Genomic DNA, 19,477 nt, shown 5'->3' with positions numbered 1-19,477 from the left:
ATTTCAAATATGTACATATCTAATTTTACGGAAAGACCATGGATTCACGTACCCCACAATTCCCTCTATAAATCCACACTTGCCCAAGAGAGTTAGAGATAGATCCAGAATTTAAAATTTATGGGTTCAATATTTAAGCCTTTTAATATTGTACATATTATATTTTTAAATTTATGAGTTCAAGCATACTATTTTTTTTACAGTTTTAATGAATTTTTACTCATAAATATATGTTTCGCGTAGAAACTTATGGGTTCAGATGAACATTCTCTTTACGCATTCTATTATTAATCAATGCTAGGATTCTACTTATAATGATTGTATTAAAAACTTGGTGAGTTGAAAAATTAATTAAAAATGATTGCCGTCATTGGTATGACTGAGAACTATGTCGCAGATAATATATTTTTTCATGGTTTGAAATACCGTTGCTTAATCTAACGGTCCATAATACAAAATCATGCCATCTCTCTCCAGTTCTCCTATTTCCCCTCCCCGCCATTTCTTCCCTCCGAGAAATCACCATTCTCCTTCTTCCACTTTCCTTTCCCCATATCCAAACCCTAGCTTTCTCTCCATTTTCATCAACCAAAATTTACCATATCTCACCTGAAAAATCCATCTATTGTGATGGTCTTTGATGAAAATGTGCAGACAAAAAGGCAAAAATACAAAAATGCCTTGCTTACCAATTTTTTGCTTTGCATCATCTCGACGAATCACATTGCGACAGCACAGCAGACCGGTAACTCCGGGTCGGCTCAGCTCTTGACCCAGGTCCTTTATAGCAGTTTCAGCAATTTCACCTCTTTATTTGACCCTGGCGTTACCAAGGAATTGGGGTTTTGCATCGAAGATGTGTAAGTCATTTTCTATAATATTTCTCTTCATGCATTTTTTTTTGTAAAGAATCTCTTACACTATTAGGTCGCGTTTAACTATTAGGGGCTATAGTAGGCAATATGTTCTATTTTTAAGAATACAAATCCCACTTCTTATGGAGGCTCATTCCTTAGGGATATCCTTTGGGTTAACAAATTTCGTTATACTAACAGTATATATAACTTAAACTATTTTTTTAATTTGTGCCAATTCAATGTATTGTGAAACTGTTTAGATTAGGAAGTAGGAACTGCAAGCGTATTAGTTCAATTAATGAGCATGGCTGTAGTAGACTTAATTTAGGTGTATTGTTCATTAGGAGTCTTTTAATCTAGTTGTTATAATTTGTTATGTTACTTGAATATGTAGATAACTTTTAGTTTTGGTAAACCTAAGTTATTGAATATTGGATTGTGACGGGTTTAAATAGAGTGACATGTATAGTGAAGATTCTCATAGTCAAACATAACTGCATCGAACGGTGTGGTCTAGTGGTCAATGAAGTGGGAGGAGAACGGTTCAAATCCTAGCTAGACAAAAAATATTGGGTGATTTCTTCTCATCTATTCAAGCCTTGGTTGATAGGAGGTAGCAGGTGCCTGGGGAATAGTTACGGACAACACTGTCATAAAAAAAGGTCAACCTAAATTGATTAGGATTTGATGCATATGATACGATGAACATAGTGTGGACTCTCAAAGCCCTATTCTTACTGGTACCGTTGAACCCATAATAACCCCTACCGTACTATAGACTGTAAATCTTGGTGTTCGTGCTCTTACTATCTTACTAGTACTTTAACTTAAATTGTGTCATAATAGAATATATGTATCGGAAAACGTCTTTTGTGTTGCTTTAGAAAAAGGCACATTCTTCAATTCCTATGTCATTAAGTCAATTTTCGAAAGCTTTTCCTAAATCGTATTTCACTTTGGTTGTTACGTGTTTGGCTTGACAATTCATCTATAGAACTTTGAAAGCAGCTAATTTTCAGTTGATGAATTCTGATCGTGTTGTAGGGATGCTGAGTGGAACGCGGCTTTTAATTTTACAGACAACACAGATTTTTTGACAGCATGTGTTAGACAGACAAAAGGTACTAATTTACTGGATAAGATTCTCTGAGATTGTATCTTTTCTAGTTTGAAGCCTGCTGGTCTAGTTCATGATATTCTATAAGATTTGCATCAGTTAAACTTCAGAAACTTGTGAAAAGATGTAATATGTGGGCTTACGTTTTCAGATAAGCTAATAATATGAGTTCCTTGGGTTGGTAAACATTTGAATAGCAAGTTCATTTTTGTGGTGATCAATAGTAATTACACAAGTACAGCATTTAATATTTAGTTGCTTCTATTTCCAATGGCATGGATTGTTCTATATTGTCTTTATTTTCATACTCACAATGTCTTTGTTGGTCCAATAGGTGATGTAATAAAGCGGTTGTGTACAGCAGCAGAGGTAAAGTTCTATTCTCAACTTTTAACGCAAGGCGCTGGAAGAGGAAACCTGAAACCTAACAAGAATTGTAATCTGGTATCATGGGCTTCTGGATGTGAGCCAGGATGGGCATGTAGTGTTGGAAAAGACATGCAGGTTGACCTTAAAAATTCAAAGGAAATGCCACCTAGAATTCTTGATTGTCAACCTTGTTGTGAAGGTTTCTTCTGTCCTCGTGGTCTCACCTGCATGATACGTAAGTATCTACTAGTATATTAGCTTATAGTCATTTAAACCTGGTTCGCTATCCGAAGTAGATACGAAATCTCAATCAATTTAGACCAAACAACATTTCAGAGTTTCTTAATATCAAGACATGGTGTTTTCAAGCATTTCAGAATTGCTTAATACCAAGACATACTGTTTTCTTTTTATTTTATTTTATTCTGAGGTGATTTCTACACTTTTTTGTGAAGTGATGAATTTGCTTCTCTAATAAACAATCACAAATTTATGTTTGTTTTCATTTTCCTATTTTCCGGTTGAAGCCTGCCCATTAGGCGCGTATTGTCCTCTTTCAAAACTCAATAATGATACTGGTGCATGTGACCCGTAAGTTTCGTACATCTTTTGGAGAACTTAATTATTCTTACTTGACCAGAATTTTTTGCATCCTTCAACTGATATTGCCTGCCTCAACATATGAAGGTATCGTTATCAACCTCCTCCGGGACAGTCAAATCATAGTTGTGGTGGAGCAGATGTCTGGGGTGATTTTGTGAGTACTACTGAACTATTTTGTTCAGCGGGATTTTACTGTCCAACTACTACCGAGAAGATTCCTTGCACTAAAGGGTATTTATATTTATCCCAAAACCGGAGAACATGTATCTTAGCGTGCTTTCTTTTTTTCTCCTGCTGGTTTAGGCAGCAAATAGCAAAATGCTACTTCTGTTTAACTTGGTGGATACTTTTGCTCATATTAGAAGCTCATGTTAATCCATTCACTTATCATGCTGTCTGTTTATGCTTTTTCCAGCCATTACTGTAGAGCTGGTTCTACATCTCAATCAAGTAAGTCCTCATCTTATGTGACAGTCTGTTTTTTCTCTGTACTGAGTTCTGCGTTGCTTCATTTCTTATTCTTGACTTTTCAACAAAATATAAATCATGGATTAACTTTGATCCTTCCAGATGTATAGTACTAGTAAAATTTCCTGTTTGGTTCTGCTGTCTCACTTGTACCATACATCTAAAGCAAAATAAAGGAAAAAGAAAGACAATTATCTTCAAAGTGAAATACAAAAAAGAATACTAGGACGCAAATTTGGCATGCTGTCATATCCAATATCTTCTTTGCTTAGGCTACCAGTACTGTTAAAATATATTAGATGGATATCCAATAACTACTACTAGAAATGAGCAGGACGTATCAAGATATGAGCATATTGGACATCCACCTTACCAAGATTGTTATTTTGTTGGTGGGGTGTGCCTCACATTCTTCTCTACTAAGAGATAGATTTCTTTGAACTCGTTTTGCTGAGATGAGACATCATGTAGTTGTCATGTTACAGAGTATGTGTTACTTGTAACTTGAAGATAATCTCACAAGATGAGAAGTTATATTAAGTAAGAACTCATTGCATGTACTTCTCAATTTCTGTTTGTGGAAATATTTTTTGGTCTGAACACTTCCATCATCATTATTATCGACATGCAGGCTGCTATAAATTAGCTATTTGTGAATCACAGACAGCAAATCAAAATATCACAGCTTATGGTATTATGTTTTTTGTAAGTCATCTCCTCACTCCTAGGCTGTAGAAATATTAATGATCTTTGTAGGTTTCTACTTTTGAAATAATGCTCTTGGGTTGTTAGCTAGTATGGCCATGCATGTCTTAATTTTTTAGGCTTGTAGTGGGAGAAGGAAAGTGAGAAATGCATGCCAAAAAGAACAGAATAGAACCAGCAAAAGAAAGATCTGCCTTCAGCTAATGCTCGCTATTGCCTTACCAAAGGAGGAGGAAATGGGAGGGATTCGTCTTGACGTAGCTTCTACCCCTCTTTTCTTAATGATAGTGGAGTAATGGCTGCATAAATAATGCAGCTGAACCTAAAAGGACAGATCGCACAAGATATAACATCTTACTTTTCCTTCTCTTCGGATTTCATCTGTAACAAGTCACAACTCACAACTAACCAAAAAGCTTCTCTGATAACTTTCTTCTTCTTCTTCTCATTTCAAGTTTTCTGATTTAATTAACTTCATTTCTCGGAGTTCCCAATGGATACATTAGAAGGAACAAATGCTTTTGGTTCCTTGGTAATTCCTAAGGAAGTCATAATTTTTTATCTCTGAAGAGTCTGTACATCACTAATTATCAAGAATGAACGTCAAATTGATATTCATGTTTCATTGTAATAATCAGATCCATGGGCATTTGCTGAAACACGTGTATGGTTTCAATGGATATCTGTTAGAGATTCAAAATGTGAAAGTTCTTTGAATATGTCAATTGAACTATGACATGTTCTTAGGTAATCAGTTTCCAAGTCTCCTTTAGTCTGAAAAGACTTCCATCTGTCCTGAGTTTTTTGTGTTTCAGAGGCGTTGAATATCTAATAGATATGACTTCTGTAAACTAGTCATGCTTCAGCCTCGAACATGCATGTTTTATTACCTAGTTGGGATAAGATTTAGATTTCACACAGGTTGCGACATGTAACTGGCCTCTCCATTTCTAATAGGGTGCAATCACACTTATACTTCTCATTATATACAACTGTTCTGGCCAAGTGCTGAGCAGCAGAGAGAAAAAACAAGCAAAGTCCAGGGAACGTGCAGCAAAAAGTGCAAGGGAGACCGTACAAGCACGTGAGAAATGGAAATCTGCTAAAGAGATTGCTCGCAAGCATGCAACTGGTCTACAATCTCAATTGTCAAGGACATTCTCCCGAAAAAAATTTGTAAGTCAACAGGATCCGCATAAGGCGCCCAGTCATGCTAGGTCTCGTTCAGAAGCTGCCTTACCCCCATTGCCCTTAGGTATGTCTCATGCCAAAGCTAAAAAGCAAACCAACCTCACAAAGATGGTTCAAGAGCTTGAAGAAAATCCTGATAGTCATGACGGTTTCAATATTGATATTGGGGACAAAAATATGAAAACACCTGAGCAAGTTGGGGACAAAAATATGAAAAAGCCCAAGGCTAAACAGTTGCATACCAAGAGTCAAATCTTTAAATATGCATATGGTCAAATTGAAAAAGAAAAAGCCCTGCAGGAGCAGAATAAGAATTTGACCTTTTCTGGTGTAATCTCAATGGCAAGTGAGATTGAGATAAGAACTAGACCTCCCATTGAGGTGTGTTTCAAAGATTTGACACTTACTTTGAAGGGGAAAAACAAGCATTTATTGAGGTGCGTATCAGGGAAATTATCACCTGGCCGTGTTTCTGCTGTTATGGGTCCATCTGGTGCTGGAAAGACAACGTTTCTGTCTGCATTGACTGGTAAGGCTGCTGGGTGTACCACGACTGGTGTGATTCTCATAAATGGGAAGCCCGACCCGATGCAGTCATACAAGAAAATTATTGGCTTTGTACCTCAAGATGACATAGTACACGGAAATTTAACGGTGGAGGAGAATCTTTGGTTTAGTGCTCGGTGCAGGTATGCTGTCATACTTCTGTTAGTCTGAATCTATGCATTCACATAACATTTCAAAGTATTCTTGTGAGAAATCTATGCCCCTTCTATTGTTATTAAACACAAATTAGGCAGAGATATGACCAGCTTATATTATCCAAAAGGAAGTTAGTTTTGCTCTACTGCTTTTACTTGTTAGCATTGCTGTTTTTGATACTATATTCATCTTTCGCTTGACTGCTCTTCTTTATTGAATCACTCGTCCAGATTGGCAGCTGATTTGCCTAAACCAGAAAAGGTTTTAGTTGTTGAAAGAGTCATAGAGTCCTTGGGATTGCAACCCGTGAGAGATTCTCTTGTGGGGACGGTGGAGAAGCGAGGCATCTCTGGGGGTCAAAGGAAGAGAGTCAATGTTGGGCTGGAAATGGTTATGGAACCTTCTTTGTTAATCTTAGATGAACCCACTTCTGGTTTGGATAGCTCTTCATCTCAATTATTGCTTAGAGCACTCCGTCGTGAAGCTCTTGAAGGAGTGAATATATGCATGGTGGTGCACCAACCAAGGTGATGTTGTGGACGATAGCCTCTTTTCTTTGGTCTTACTCTGTTTCTTCTTCCATCTGCATTCCCTGGTGGTTATCATATTGACTTTTATCTGTTGCAGTATCTTTTTGTTTATCCTCGCAATCGTTAAACGAATTGCAATCATAAAACATGTGGAATTATAAATATATAAATTTAAGTAGTTTTATCCTCCAGCGTAATGATGGCCTTTCAAATTACTTTATTTTTGAACTACAGTGATGAAAGCCAAATAAAGAGCTTGATGTTCTTATGGACTAATTGGACTAACATGTAGCTAGTGAGCTGCAACTAGTGGATTTTGGGGAATTCTACTTTCAGTGAGTGGGATCTGTCTTCTTAAATGTGTAACTACACGCCGAAACAGTCACTCAAGCCTGTGGAAAATGTCTTTTTGATAAGCAAGCCTCTGAAAAAATGTTAATCATCCTAAAGGTCATGAATGTTTTTTGTGCTCCACCATTCTTCTGGAGAGGATCTTTCAGAAGAAAGGATTGTACCAAAAATTAGCTAAACCAAACCGAGATGCAAGAAAAAATGCCACAACTTGGATGGTTTGACAATGTTTCATTTTGGTTCTATGTAATAAATATTTAAAAAAAAAAGATATCTTTGCTAACCGGACCTTACCATGGACACCTTATCTCAGTAATCACTTCTTCTTTTGCAGCTATACTTTGTTCAGGATGTTTGACGATTTGATACTTCTAGCCAAGGGTGGCCTTACAGTATATCATGGACCAGTGAAAACAGTTGAAGAGTACTTTGCAGGCATTGGAATAACTGTACCTGATCGTGTTAACCCTCCTGATCACTTCATTGATATTTTAGAAGGAATTGTTAAACTTCCGAGCACAGCAGTGAACTATAAAGATCTTCCTCTCAGATGGATGCTTCATAATGGTTACCCCGTACCACCAGACATGCTAGATTCTTCTGGTTCAAGAGCATCTTCGGTTGGAGAAAATTCAGCTGATGGAGCAAGTCCTGCAACTGCTACCTCCGATCAATCTTTTACTGGAGACCTGTGGTCAGAGGTCAAATCCAATGTTGAACAAAAGAAAGACCGCATGCGATACAACTTTTTGGCATGGAAGGACTTGTCCAATCGGAGAACCCCTGGTGTATTGTTCCAATATAAGTATTTCCTTGGAAGGTAATGATAAATTTCTCTCCTTTTCAGTCGTATACCTTCTAATTACTGTGTGCTTGTGTTTGATTATCTTGTGCTTGCTGTCCTATATTCAAATACGTGTACAGTTCTTTTGTTTTGAGTTTGCATTTGTTTTGACATTGGCATCTATGATACTGCATACTGTCAGAGTCGGCAAGCAGCGATTGCGAGAAGCCAGGATGCAAGCAGTTGATTTTCTTATTCTATTGCTTGCTGGAATCTGTTTGGGAACACTTGCTGAAGTGAGTGATGAAACCTTCGGAACTATGGGGTACCTTTACACCGTCATTGCAGTTCGTAAGTTCAAAACCTTGGAACAGTGTATATACTTAAGTTTTTTCATCTTTATTAAGGAGAATTAATGACTTAAAGACAGTTGATTATTTTTCATTTGCAAACTTGGGACACTCAATTTTAAAATCATATTTCTAAGATTAGCATACTGTGCATGTGTAGTGTAAAACTTTCTGCCATGAACTGACAAAGTGTTTTAAAGTTAAATAAAGAAACTTTATTTAACCTCCTTACTGTTAGTAACCATTCCTTATTGCTTACCTGAAGTAAGAAATAATAAATCTCAAATAAACAAAGCATCTCAGAAAAGGAGATGGTACAACGGATTGCAGAAGTTAGAGAGTAAAAGAGAAGTTACAACATTTTTCACACCCAGCCCAGAAATTCTCTTGGAAATGTAGGTTTAAAGTTTAGACCGAGAATTTGAATCATGGATTTGGCATGGTGAATTTTACCTTGAAACAGTGGCATTTACTTTATAGAAAAATGTCACGTGTCAGAAAATATGGATTTTGATACCTTATCGTTTGATGGTTTTTATATGAAAATTTTGTTATTGGCAGTTCTCATATATCTTCATTAACTTTTTACTTTCCCTTAGTTCTAATCTTCCTAAATTTTTTTCCAGCTCTTCTCACCAAGATTTCAGCTTTGAGATCATTTTCTCTAGATAAATTACACTACTGGAGAGAGAGTGCATGTGGCATGAGCAGTTTGGCATACTTTATGGCTAAGGATACCATTGACCATATCAGCACAATTATAAAGCCTGCAGTTTATCTATCAATGTTCTACTTCTTCAATAATCCAAGATCTTCCATTTTGGATAATTATATCGTCTTGCTTTGTGTTGTATATTGTGTTACTGGGATAGCGTATGCACTTGCCATCTACTTCAACCCTGGTCAAGCTCAACTGGTGTGTACTTGGAACTTTGATCATGAAATACATTTCATCTCTATGCCATTATCCTCTATCTCCATCATTCTTTACTAACAAGCTAATTTGTCTTTCAGTTGTCGGTGTTGCTACCAGTTGTTTTAACTCTCGTAGCTAGACAGGACAGTAGCTCAATAATGGGGAAAATAGGAGATTATTGCTATACAAAGTGGGCCATGGAAGCATTTATAATTGCAAATGCTAAAAGGTTTGCTGTATCCTTCTCCCATAATCCCATTATATCTGAATTCTTCTTGCATTTTGGCTACCTTACTAACTAATACTTGCTCAAAGTTGGAGTATTATTAGTAAATCATTAGCCATCAGCTGTTGAATATCAAATGCACCTGATATCAGGCGTTTAACAAGTCTCCACATGTTGATCTATTCATTCCCGGGTAGATTTTAATTTCTTTTTTTTTTCCTCTTGATTTTTGTTTTCGCGGATTTTAGGTACTCTGGAGTGTGGCTGATCACAAGATGTGGTGCACTAAAGCAAAAGGGCTATGCACTTGATCATTGGTATCCTTCCTTAATATCACTCCTGCTTCTTGGTGTTATCAGTCGCTGCGTAGCATTTGTCCTTTTGGTAACTTTCCAGAAAAAATAAGTCTTGTGTTGTTGCTCTCTTGCTTCATCGGTTGGCATACTATTAGCACAAACGAGAATGCCAGCTTACAGGCTCACCACCATGCCGAAAAATGTTGGGAAGCCTCTTCAAAGTTGGGTCCCTTGTGAAAATTATTGCACATAACCTAGATATGATTCTTGCCAAAAGTGTAATTTACTCAAAACAAACTGTATATGGCAGCAAGAGTCTATCAAAAGGTTAGATGTTATCATTCTTTGTTTGGCCAAAAAAAAAAGTGTAACATATGTGCTAGTAGTAGTTTCTGTTGGAGATTGATGCTACCTGCTTCCTGGGCCTCATGATGTAGCTATAATCATCAAGAGAGATAACCGAGAATGTCGTCTCGTCTTTGTGAAGTTGTCAAGGATATGACTGAGAATACACTTCAGAATTTGAGGGTGTACCCAAAAGTTGATGTAGATCAAGATACAAAACATCAAATTATAGAAATGGCAACTGCAGCCAAATGTCATAATGCCAACTTGTTGACAGCATAAATTCAGTTTTGAGTAGCCAGTATTTTTCTAAGGTTGAACACCCCCCCCCCCCCCCCACAAACCAACATAAAAAAAACTGCTCCAACAGTCATTATCAGATACATTTGTGCGTGCACAAAAATCAGTTTCGCAAAGCAAAAGAAATTGGATACTAACAAAACTTTTAGAGTAATAACAAAAGAAATAACAAAACTTTTAACTACTGTTGCCTCATTTAAAAAAATTGTGTTTCCCTGGTAAAATGCCTAGTTAGAATAATGATGAAGCCTACCTAGGACCTCCCCCTCCCCAACCCCCCGACCCCTACCCGAAAAAGGATGAAGAATATTTTTCACTCCTAAAATGTTCAGAAATCTATAACTAGAATGCCTACTATTGGTAAAATACAACAACTTTTGGAACAAAATTTATTCCCAAACCATGTCGCCAAAGAATTTTAGTCCAGCGACGCCCCTTATCTCCACATCAACCAATGGTGCTTGGATTATCTTTAAACTTGCTAACTCTGGATCTTTAGTGATCATATCAAGAGCACGCATCTGATCCTGTAACGTATAGAACAACTGAGACATCAGCAAAACTATGCAAGAGAAGATCAGGGAAATTAGAGATTCATAGTATAATGCAGTTTCTAATTCAAGCTAAAAGTTTCAAGGTCTTGAATTTGCACTTGTAAGATTAGAATATAGATGTAAAGGATTAGATTGGTTTGTGTTGACATCTTGTCATGATATAAACCCCTTATATGACAGATAAATTTGGGCCATTTGTTAAATGACTGAAATTTGCATCAGGAAAGGTACCATAAGACAGAATAACTTCCCATGAGAGATAGAGAAAATACCCAGAAATCCTAGTAATTTTTCTCTTCTACATCTTCTCGTTTTACACACTCTATGTAACAGCATAAAACATCAACCTAATCTAAATCAACATTCATATTACTTGGATTCAAGTTAAAGAATTAATGCCACTTCTTTTATCAACGCCAAGTACATTTTCATTTGTGAATCTCCAATCTGACATCCTATTTCTGTTATAACATATAGTAGCTCTCAGTGCCCCCGTAATGAAATCAAAAGCATGCTTGATTTATGATGTATTGGTTTGGTCATGAGTACCTTTTCTCGTGCAAAGTTTGTTAAAAGTTGCAGATGTAGAAATTAAAGGATAATGTGACACGTGGAAAAAACTTGGCGCAACCCACCATACGACAAGTTATGAAACAGTTAGCATTTCCATATGAAGACAACAGAACCAATGTGTTTCCCCTAAAACCTCATTGAAGAGGATATCTTGGAACTATGAAACATACACATGGTGGAAGTGTACATTCAGGATTTCCATGCCTTCTTCCCTAACTTCTCCGAAAAGGGTATCTACAGGGCCTTTTTAAAATTACTTTTCAAGAATTACATCTTGTTTGCTCAATAACTGAGATATATCAATGGTTTGACACATATAAATGATTCAAAAGAAATTTATTCCCTATTAGAAATTCGGACACCTAGCTCAACTTCCTTTAATACATACTTCCAGGTGATGCAAAAAAGATATGCAAGGGAATCTCCTGCAAATCCTGTGCACAGGGTATTCTTTCATGCAACTTAGGTTAATACTTCACAAAAGAAAAATCTCGTTTAGCAGTATAATTGTGAAGGATTTAACTTAAAAAAGAGAAATCATTTGGATCAGAATCAACCATTCACTAATTCGAGATATGGGATGAATCAGAATATTTTTCGCTAGGCGGACCATTTGAAGAGTCAACTGTTACCTTTCTTCTCATCAAACAGAACTTGCAGTCCGATGTAGACGGAGGTAGGACTTGGTTGACAATAAGTCTTCTTACTGGGACAGTTTCCTTCTTCAAGGATGCACAGAGCCGTGAAGACTCATTTGCTGCCATAACCTGTACAGAATGTTTTTTTTCCACAAAGAGGTCACTCAACAATTTTTCAAAAAGAAGTTGCAAGCACAAGCAAAGAATAGCTTGTCCTACATGATTGACGTTTTGATCAATTCATATTGATTGGTTGAGCATAAGTAGCACTTAGAGGTACTACAGGTAAACGTTTAACAGAGCAAGGAAGTCATGATAATAATACATGAGAAGCAAATATAATAGAAATGACACTGGCCTCTGAGACAATAAAAAATAAGCATAAACAATACCACAGGGCAGCATACTTGCTTATCTATTGCTCCAAGTATTATGAAAAGCCCTAAAAAGAAGGTGAGCAGCACAGAAAGATATTTATGCAGCAATTAGCTGCACTCATCTTATCTCAGATAGACCCCAACAAAAGCTGTACAATCTTATCTTCCCACCACGTGATATAGGAGGATTAAGATGAATGCACAAAGAAATGAAGGTTTTTTGTTGGGTAATTGAATGGAAGATTAAGTGAAAATAAGGAAAAATTGTTAAAGAGTTCAAGAACTTGTCACAAAAGCAGCCTTTTTCAACCAATGAAGTCACCAAGATTCCAAATCTTTCCGCAGCATGATAGCAATGTTTTTTTTTATTCTTTAGTTTCTCTAATATGCATTACTTAATTTGATCCATATTTTTCAACCCTGAGAAAATATTCTGTAGAAGCCTCCATACGATGAATAATATTGGACTTGCCGGTATAACAACCCAACTCTAAGGAGCACGAATCACATTATATGAAATTACAAGAGCTGGGGGATGCTATTTATGATTGGACACTAAAGTTAGGGAATTGATTTGTTGCAAACTTATGCTGCCTAGTTCTCAAGTTAAAATAAGAAGACAAGGAATTTGGCGCATTACGGTGGGGATTGTCACAATGATAAACTCTGTAGTTGCTGAATCACGGAAAAGATCTCGAACTTTTGCCATCCTCTCCCTTAATTGCTCAAGCTTGTCACTCTGCAGTGAAAGAAATGATGCTCAATGCAAAGTAATTAGCATAGCAGGAAAGCTAATATTGCAACTTTAATGCTTACAGCAGCATTTTCTTGTGGTCTCCGCCTTGTTGAACATGGATTTTAAAGCTGAAGTTGCTGATGCTATTTTCTTTTTAAGCTGTGACACACAAAATAGTACTTATAATGCTGAAGTGCCCAAAAGTAATACTTTGCTTGATAAACTTGAAATGAAAGGACTGTCACAAAGTCTCATATTTAAACATGCTAAAACCACTGGAATAAGTTATGGTCAAGAGGAGAAGAAAGACGTATCGGCTTGAGAGTTCTCATTCTTAAACATGGAAACAATTTGATGGAAGAAATAACCTGTAATGTCCTTCTAGTAGCATAACAGTATTTACCTTCATCATCTCGCCTATTGATGCATCCAAGAAATCTGGAAGCGATAGTAGTCTAAGTGTGTGCCCCTGCAGTATCAACATGTAAATGCAAACTTTAAGCCCAGAGAACAAGTTTTTTACATTAAGCCAATTTCTTTCAACTCACCGTTGGGGCTGTGTCAAAAACTATGCGAGAAAAGCTACTATAGTCTTTTGATTCAAGAAACTGCATGACCTGCAGAACCATCCTATGGTCAAAGAGACTGGAATAAGACAACAATAAGACAGTTGTTTATGTGGAGCATTGATACTAAAAACAGCATCGAACAATCACTATACATGCCTTGGAAATTGCAATAGCCTCATCTAGACCAGGTGGAGGAGTGTCCAACAGCTCTCCAAGTTTTAGTTCTCCCAACTATCACAAGTTAATAAGAGCAGAGTCAGATACCACAAGGAATCTTGCGAACAACATACTTTGCCGATCGCCAAAATCGAAACTTTTTTTAAACAGTTGCTCTTTCAACTGCTGCAATAGAAAAAGAAACTTGAACCTGAACTTAACATGTAACGTCGAGTTTAGAGGCTTTATCAATTGAAAGTTGAAACAACAACCAGAGACATGGTGAATTGCTTAAAGATCTATGATTAAATCAGATACAGTTAAATTGGTAGTTGTGTAGTACTCCATTAGTTCCCTTGTACTTGTCCAAGTATCAGTATACTATAAATAGGTTTTCCCTTTTACTTGTCCTCCTTAGCAAATCAAGAATTAATTATATTTTTCCAATTTTACCCTAATCTTTATGTAAATATTTCCCGAACTAATTGGAGTAGCAGTACTCAAATTTAGATTTCCAAAATACCATTAATAAGGATAATTTAGTAAAATAAACACTTAACTAATGCTTTCTTAAGGGGAGTACAAAATCCAAACTGGCCAAGTAAAGGGGAACAAAGGGAGTAGAAAACAAGGAGAAACCAAGACTAGGCATGTACAGTTAAAACCAATGAAATGAGAGGGATTTATTTGGAAAAGAAAAAAAAATGAAACATTTTGCTAGTGCTGTCACCTGCTCAGCAAGCATTCCGAGACCCATGCTATCCATAAAATCTTTGACACCTCTGCCACCTTGTAGTTGGCTTGTAGCACGGAACTCTTCCCTTGTTTTCTCAGGGTTTATCTATTTGAACAGCAGTTTATTATATGATATATTTGTCTTAAACAAGTGGATACTGTGCTCTAAGTACCAGCATCGCAATCATAAGAAAGAGATATACCTCTAGTGCATATAATGGAGAATCCACTCCTTGAACTGGAACAAGTGCCCCTCCAGTCAAATCCTACAGAAAACACAAAATATTAAATACATTAACTTTTACCCTCTTTTGGAACAGAGAAGTACGTAGCAGTTACCTGATCAAAAGAATCACTCAAAGAGTGGGCAGGGTCAGTTGAAACAACAAGAGTCGGGTGACCATGATTTGCAAATTTTACTGCCAGAGAAGTAGCACAGCTAGTCTTCCCGACCCCTCCTTTCCCGCCTAACATGAAATACTTCCGTTGTGTCCCACGAACCATCTCATTGAAGCCAACAAAAGCTTCAGTGGGAGTTGTAACCGATCTTACTACAAAGATGAGAGGAACTTAAAACAATGACAAAGTTGTTCTTTATAAAACATCTTAAACATTGTTCTTTGTAATGTCAAGAATACGTGAACTCATGCTCTATTTAACGATTCAAGTTGGCATTTACTGTTTACTGTTATGTGCAAAAGTAGCTGTGCGGATTCTTGTTTCCCACGTATTTGTCCTAAGTCTTAACAATCAATTGCTACACTAGATATAGTATAAGTTATCATTAGAACTCGGGTGGTGTTGATAGAATGCATAGAGTAAGATACAAACAAACTAAAAAGGCAGGGTTTCAAATGCTGAATTGGCTTTAAAGATGTGGTTCCACAAATCTTCCGTTGTTGGTCTCACACAAACACCTAAGTAGAATCAGGACTACTGGCTTCTCTTTTGAGAAATAACTGACAAAGTTGAATCCCTCCTTGGCATTTGCATTTTTCAAGTCTGAATTCATTGCGGGGACAAAGGTCTTCGTTTTATGTTTTTAACATGGAACACCACTTGCATTGTTGGCACACACTAGAACAACAACTACTACTCCTAGTCCAAAAAAAGTTGGGGTTGGCTGTATGAATTTTCACTGACAAGTTAATCCATTTAAACTCATCTCATGCCTATATTATGCAAAATATAAATAAAAAGTATTAGAAAATCTGTATATTCTCTAAACCTATAAATCTCTGAAAAGCTAAACCACTCCTAAAAAGTATAGGACCTACAGTAAAAGTGCTAACGTCTAAGATATATTCTCAACTAATATGTAACGCCTATATTAGACTTTTTTTTAGTATTACTTGTTCCTTTCGCTTTGTTTTCTTACTATCTTGTTGTTGTTACTGCTTGGTGCTACTCCTTTTCTTTTCGTCTTTCGTGAGCCTAGGGTCTATCATAAACTTTCTCTCTACCTTCAATAGTTCAAGGTGGCAAGTTGGGGGTAAGGTCTACACACTACCCTCCCCACATCCCACTTGTACAAAGTGCTTCGAGGACACTGTTTTTACACCTCGAACCCGTGTGACATTACACCCTAAAACAAATGCATATCTACCTAAAATACCCGAGTCTTAAAACAATTGATAAAGTTCAACCTTAATATTTCAACTCCCATATGCAGATATAAGAAGCATTCATAAATAACAGCAACACATGTTTGATCAAATTACCCAATGAAAAACAATTAAAAAACATTGAAAATACCAACTTTATAATGGAGGGTTACCTTGAAATGGGGATGTGAAAGGTTTTGAGTTGAAACTTGTTGAAAAAGAACTAAAGCTTCTTTTAGTGTCCTTCATTAAAGAAAAATATAAATTGGTTTTTGTAGTTTGACGAAAAAAAGAATTCATGGCCATGGCTATGCCGAAAAATATAAATTGGTTTTTGTTTCAGGTTAAAGCTTATTTTGCAGCAGCCTAAGGAAGAAAGGGTGTGATGGTGGAGCAAAATTTGTTTTGGGGTGTTTTGGAGACTTGGAAAAGAATATAGGGTCGAAATTATAATTTTTTGGTTTTTGTTGGATGTTAACTTTGGTCTTGGAACATATTTGGATATTAACATTGATCTCCCAAGTTGTCAATTGAGGAAATAAAAGTTTCTCTTCACGACGATGTAAAATTATATATTACATGTTCTAAGAACTAAGTTGTCTAATTTTTAAGATTTCATTCTTTATGAAGGGTTACATATAATTTTATTTAATTAACCTGATAAAATAAAAGTTCCTTTACACATGTCGACATATATAAGTAAAATTCTCAAAGAAAATCCTTAATGAGGAATTTTTCAAATAATATTGATCATCCCTAATTCAATAAGAATTGAAAACTGCAAAAAGATTCTAACCGACCTAGCCTAACCAACCGCTACTAGTGAGCAAAATATAAATGTTGTGGAGATTCAAGCTTCATTCGTGATCATGTTGCGCAAAATATAATTGTAAAGGAACAGTTGTGAAACAACAACCCTTACTTTGATTTTGTGTTTAATTTTACTTTATTAGAAGAGAAGGAGAAATGGGTTAGCATAAGTGGAGAATTCTCCACATACTGTAGAGGAGAATACACTTTTATATTATTCCTCGATCGATATTCATTATGTAGTTAACTTAAGACAAGAAGCTTTTTCCCCCTAAGATAAAAATCACGTTTAATGTGACTGTGAGATATTTATCATCCGTTCAAAAATTTCACCTCTAGGGTCCAAAATAGGATGATAAAAAAAAGGTCCAAGAATTTCTTATATTAATTCTTTTATGGGATCTCCCCAAAGGAACGAGGTCCAAAATTGAATCCGCATTCAAACTTGTTCACAAACAAGTTAGGAAAAAAAATTTAGACTCAAATAGGTATTGTTGTTGCAACCACTAACGCTTCCATTAGGATAGTCTCTCTACATCACACCTTTGGGAATGCGTGAATATGAGGTGCTTTATGCATTGGGCTGTCTGCTTTTGCTTTATCGAGACAATGTCAGCAAAATATCTTCTCCTCTTCATTTCGCATTCTCTTTTTTCCCCAAGTTTCTACTTGGATGAAATCCACATGTCATGTTTAAGAATTAAATGTAAGATTTAATTAACCAAATCAAGCTCCAAACCATGATTAACGTTTGAGTTATTAACAAATATTTTCGATAATTTTCTTTTTTCCACGTTTCTACTTTTCTCTACGTTTTGGAACTTCCGGTCTCTGTAATACTAAGAGCATCCTCTTGTTTTATTGTACTACTAGAGAATAGAGATATATGTTTTTTGTATTTTGAGTTAATTTGTAATTGTTCTTGGTTATGTTTCCCTTTAATTTTTTTTTTAATGTTTAACAATTATTATATTATCCTCGTCCTTCTTATTGTACCTTCATTGTAATTTGTTTAATTAAAATTGTGGTGGGTAAGATAATCTTAGTTTTATTATAGTTCTAAAGGATTACTATGATAGCTCAATTGAGCATTATCAATATTCGTACAAAATTATCAATTAGCATAATTAAAAAGTACTCACTTATAAAAATAAACGAATCCCTGTCGATATATGTGAGCTTGGTGAATCTAAATTTAATTTCCAAAATCATCCAAGAAATTAGGTTTGAGAGTAGAATGGATGAATTTAAGAGAGAAAAGAGGAATCACAGAGAAAAATAAAATATGTATTTTGTAATGGATGAGTACAACTTTATATACAATTATACACTAACTCAATTCTGTATGAACTTAACTAATTACTTAACTACTAGGTCCCACAACTATAACCGACTAACTAACTCATATGCTAACTAACAAAACTGACTAATAGCTCACACTCCCCCTCAAGTTGGAGGGTGCAAGATGATAAGCACTCCAAGCTTGCCTAGTAGAAATGCATGCTGAGATTGTCCAAGACCTTTAGTGAGAAGATCATCTAGATGATCTTCAGTTCCCACAAACTGTGTGCTAAGTACACCTTGTTTGATCTTGTCGCGCAAAAAATGGCAAACGAACTCAATATGTTTGATACACTCGTGGAAGATAGGATTGACTGCAATCTGGAGAGCAGCCTTGCTATCACAATAGACTTCCACATGTCGCTTGATAGGCACTCCTAGTCTATTGTCACAGCTGTTAGGCTTCTATACTCTGCTTCTGCAGAGCTTCTTGACACTATATGATGCTTCTTGGACTTCCAAGAGATGAGTGAGTTGCCAAACTTGACTAAATAACCAGGTACTGACGTTCGTGTGTTTGGACAACTTGCCCAATCTGCATCACAAAAACACATCAAACTATCTGCACCTACACTACTCACAATTATCCCCATGCATGGTTCATATTTTAGGTATTTGACTACTCTTAAAGCAACATCCCAATGAGATTTTTTTGGCTCTTGCATGAACTGATTGAGAGTTTGGACTGCAAACACAATGTCTGGTCCTGTGACAGTCAAATAAATCAACCTACCAATCAATCTTTGGTATTCACTCACATATGTGAGGATTTTATCACTTGTAGTGCCAGCGTGTCTGTCAAACTTAACATAAGTGAACTTCTGGTTGAGATCTATGGGAGTTCAGATTGTCTTAGCACCACTCAATCCTAAATCAGAGATGAGTTGTGCACACCTCCTTTTTCCCGAGGGGATAGGGAGTTTTTTCAATCAAAGTGACATTAATCGAAATTGGATTATTTATTTAACTCAGAGTCATCACTTGGAATATTTATGGTGTCCCAAGTCACCAGTTTATTTTAAAATCCCAAAATGAAAAAATTTGACTCTGTTCTAAAGTCTGCGAAACCAGAAGACCGGGTAAGAAATTCTGTAAACCCGGAAGAAGGTGTTAGATATTTTCGGATTCCGTGATTTTTGTACGGTCACTTTAATTATACCTGGCTTAATTAAATTGTTTAATTACGTATTTTTAGAACCTATGTGCATTTACCTTTTTACCGCTTTTAATAATGACGTTTATGGATTTAATCTTTGAAGCAGACTACATGTGGG

At 36.2% G+C, this 19,477-nt stretch overlaps 1 protein-coding gene and 1 pseudogene across 1 annotated transcript; one reads left to right on the top strand and one right to left on the bottom strand.

Moving 5' to 3' along the window:
• Window positions 1–434: 434 nt before the first annotated feature.
• On the top strand, window positions 435–10,108 carry LOC107823136 (ABC transporter G family member 28-like). The gene is made up of 14 exons (XM_016649732.2): window positions 435–860; window positions 1,902–1,978; window positions 2,309–2,578; window positions 2,871–2,934; window positions 3,031–3,177; window positions 3,362–3,396; window positions 4,046–4,119; window positions 5,077–5,999; window positions 6,243–6,539; window positions 7,228–7,713; window positions 7,880–8,028; window positions 8,654–8,943; window positions 9,042–9,172; window positions 9,418–10,108. The coding sequence occupies exons 1-14, from the start codon at window positions 631–633 to the stop codon at window positions 9,572–9,574; spliced, it is 3,330 nt and encodes a 1,109-aa protein (XP_016505218.2). The 5' UTR covers window positions 435–630; the 3' UTR covers window positions 9,575–10,108.
• Window positions 10,109–10,373: 265 nt separating this feature from the next.
• LOC107819635 (ATPase GET3B-like) lies at window positions 10,374–16,481 on the bottom strand (annotated as a pseudogene).
• Between the last annotated feature and the right edge of the window lie 2,996 nt (window positions 16,482–19,477).

Source organism: Nicotiana tabacum, chromosome 18 (genome assembly GCF_000715075.1).
Source record: "Nicotiana tabacum cultivar K326 chromosome 18, ASM71507v2, whole genome shotgun sequence".
Taxonomy (NCBI): Eukaryota; Viridiplantae; Streptophyta; class Magnoliopsida; order Solanales; family Solanaceae; genus Nicotiana; species Nicotiana tabacum.
The sequence above is the reverse complement of the archived record's forward strand: the minus strand, read 5'-3'. Positions and strand labels throughout refer to the sequence as shown.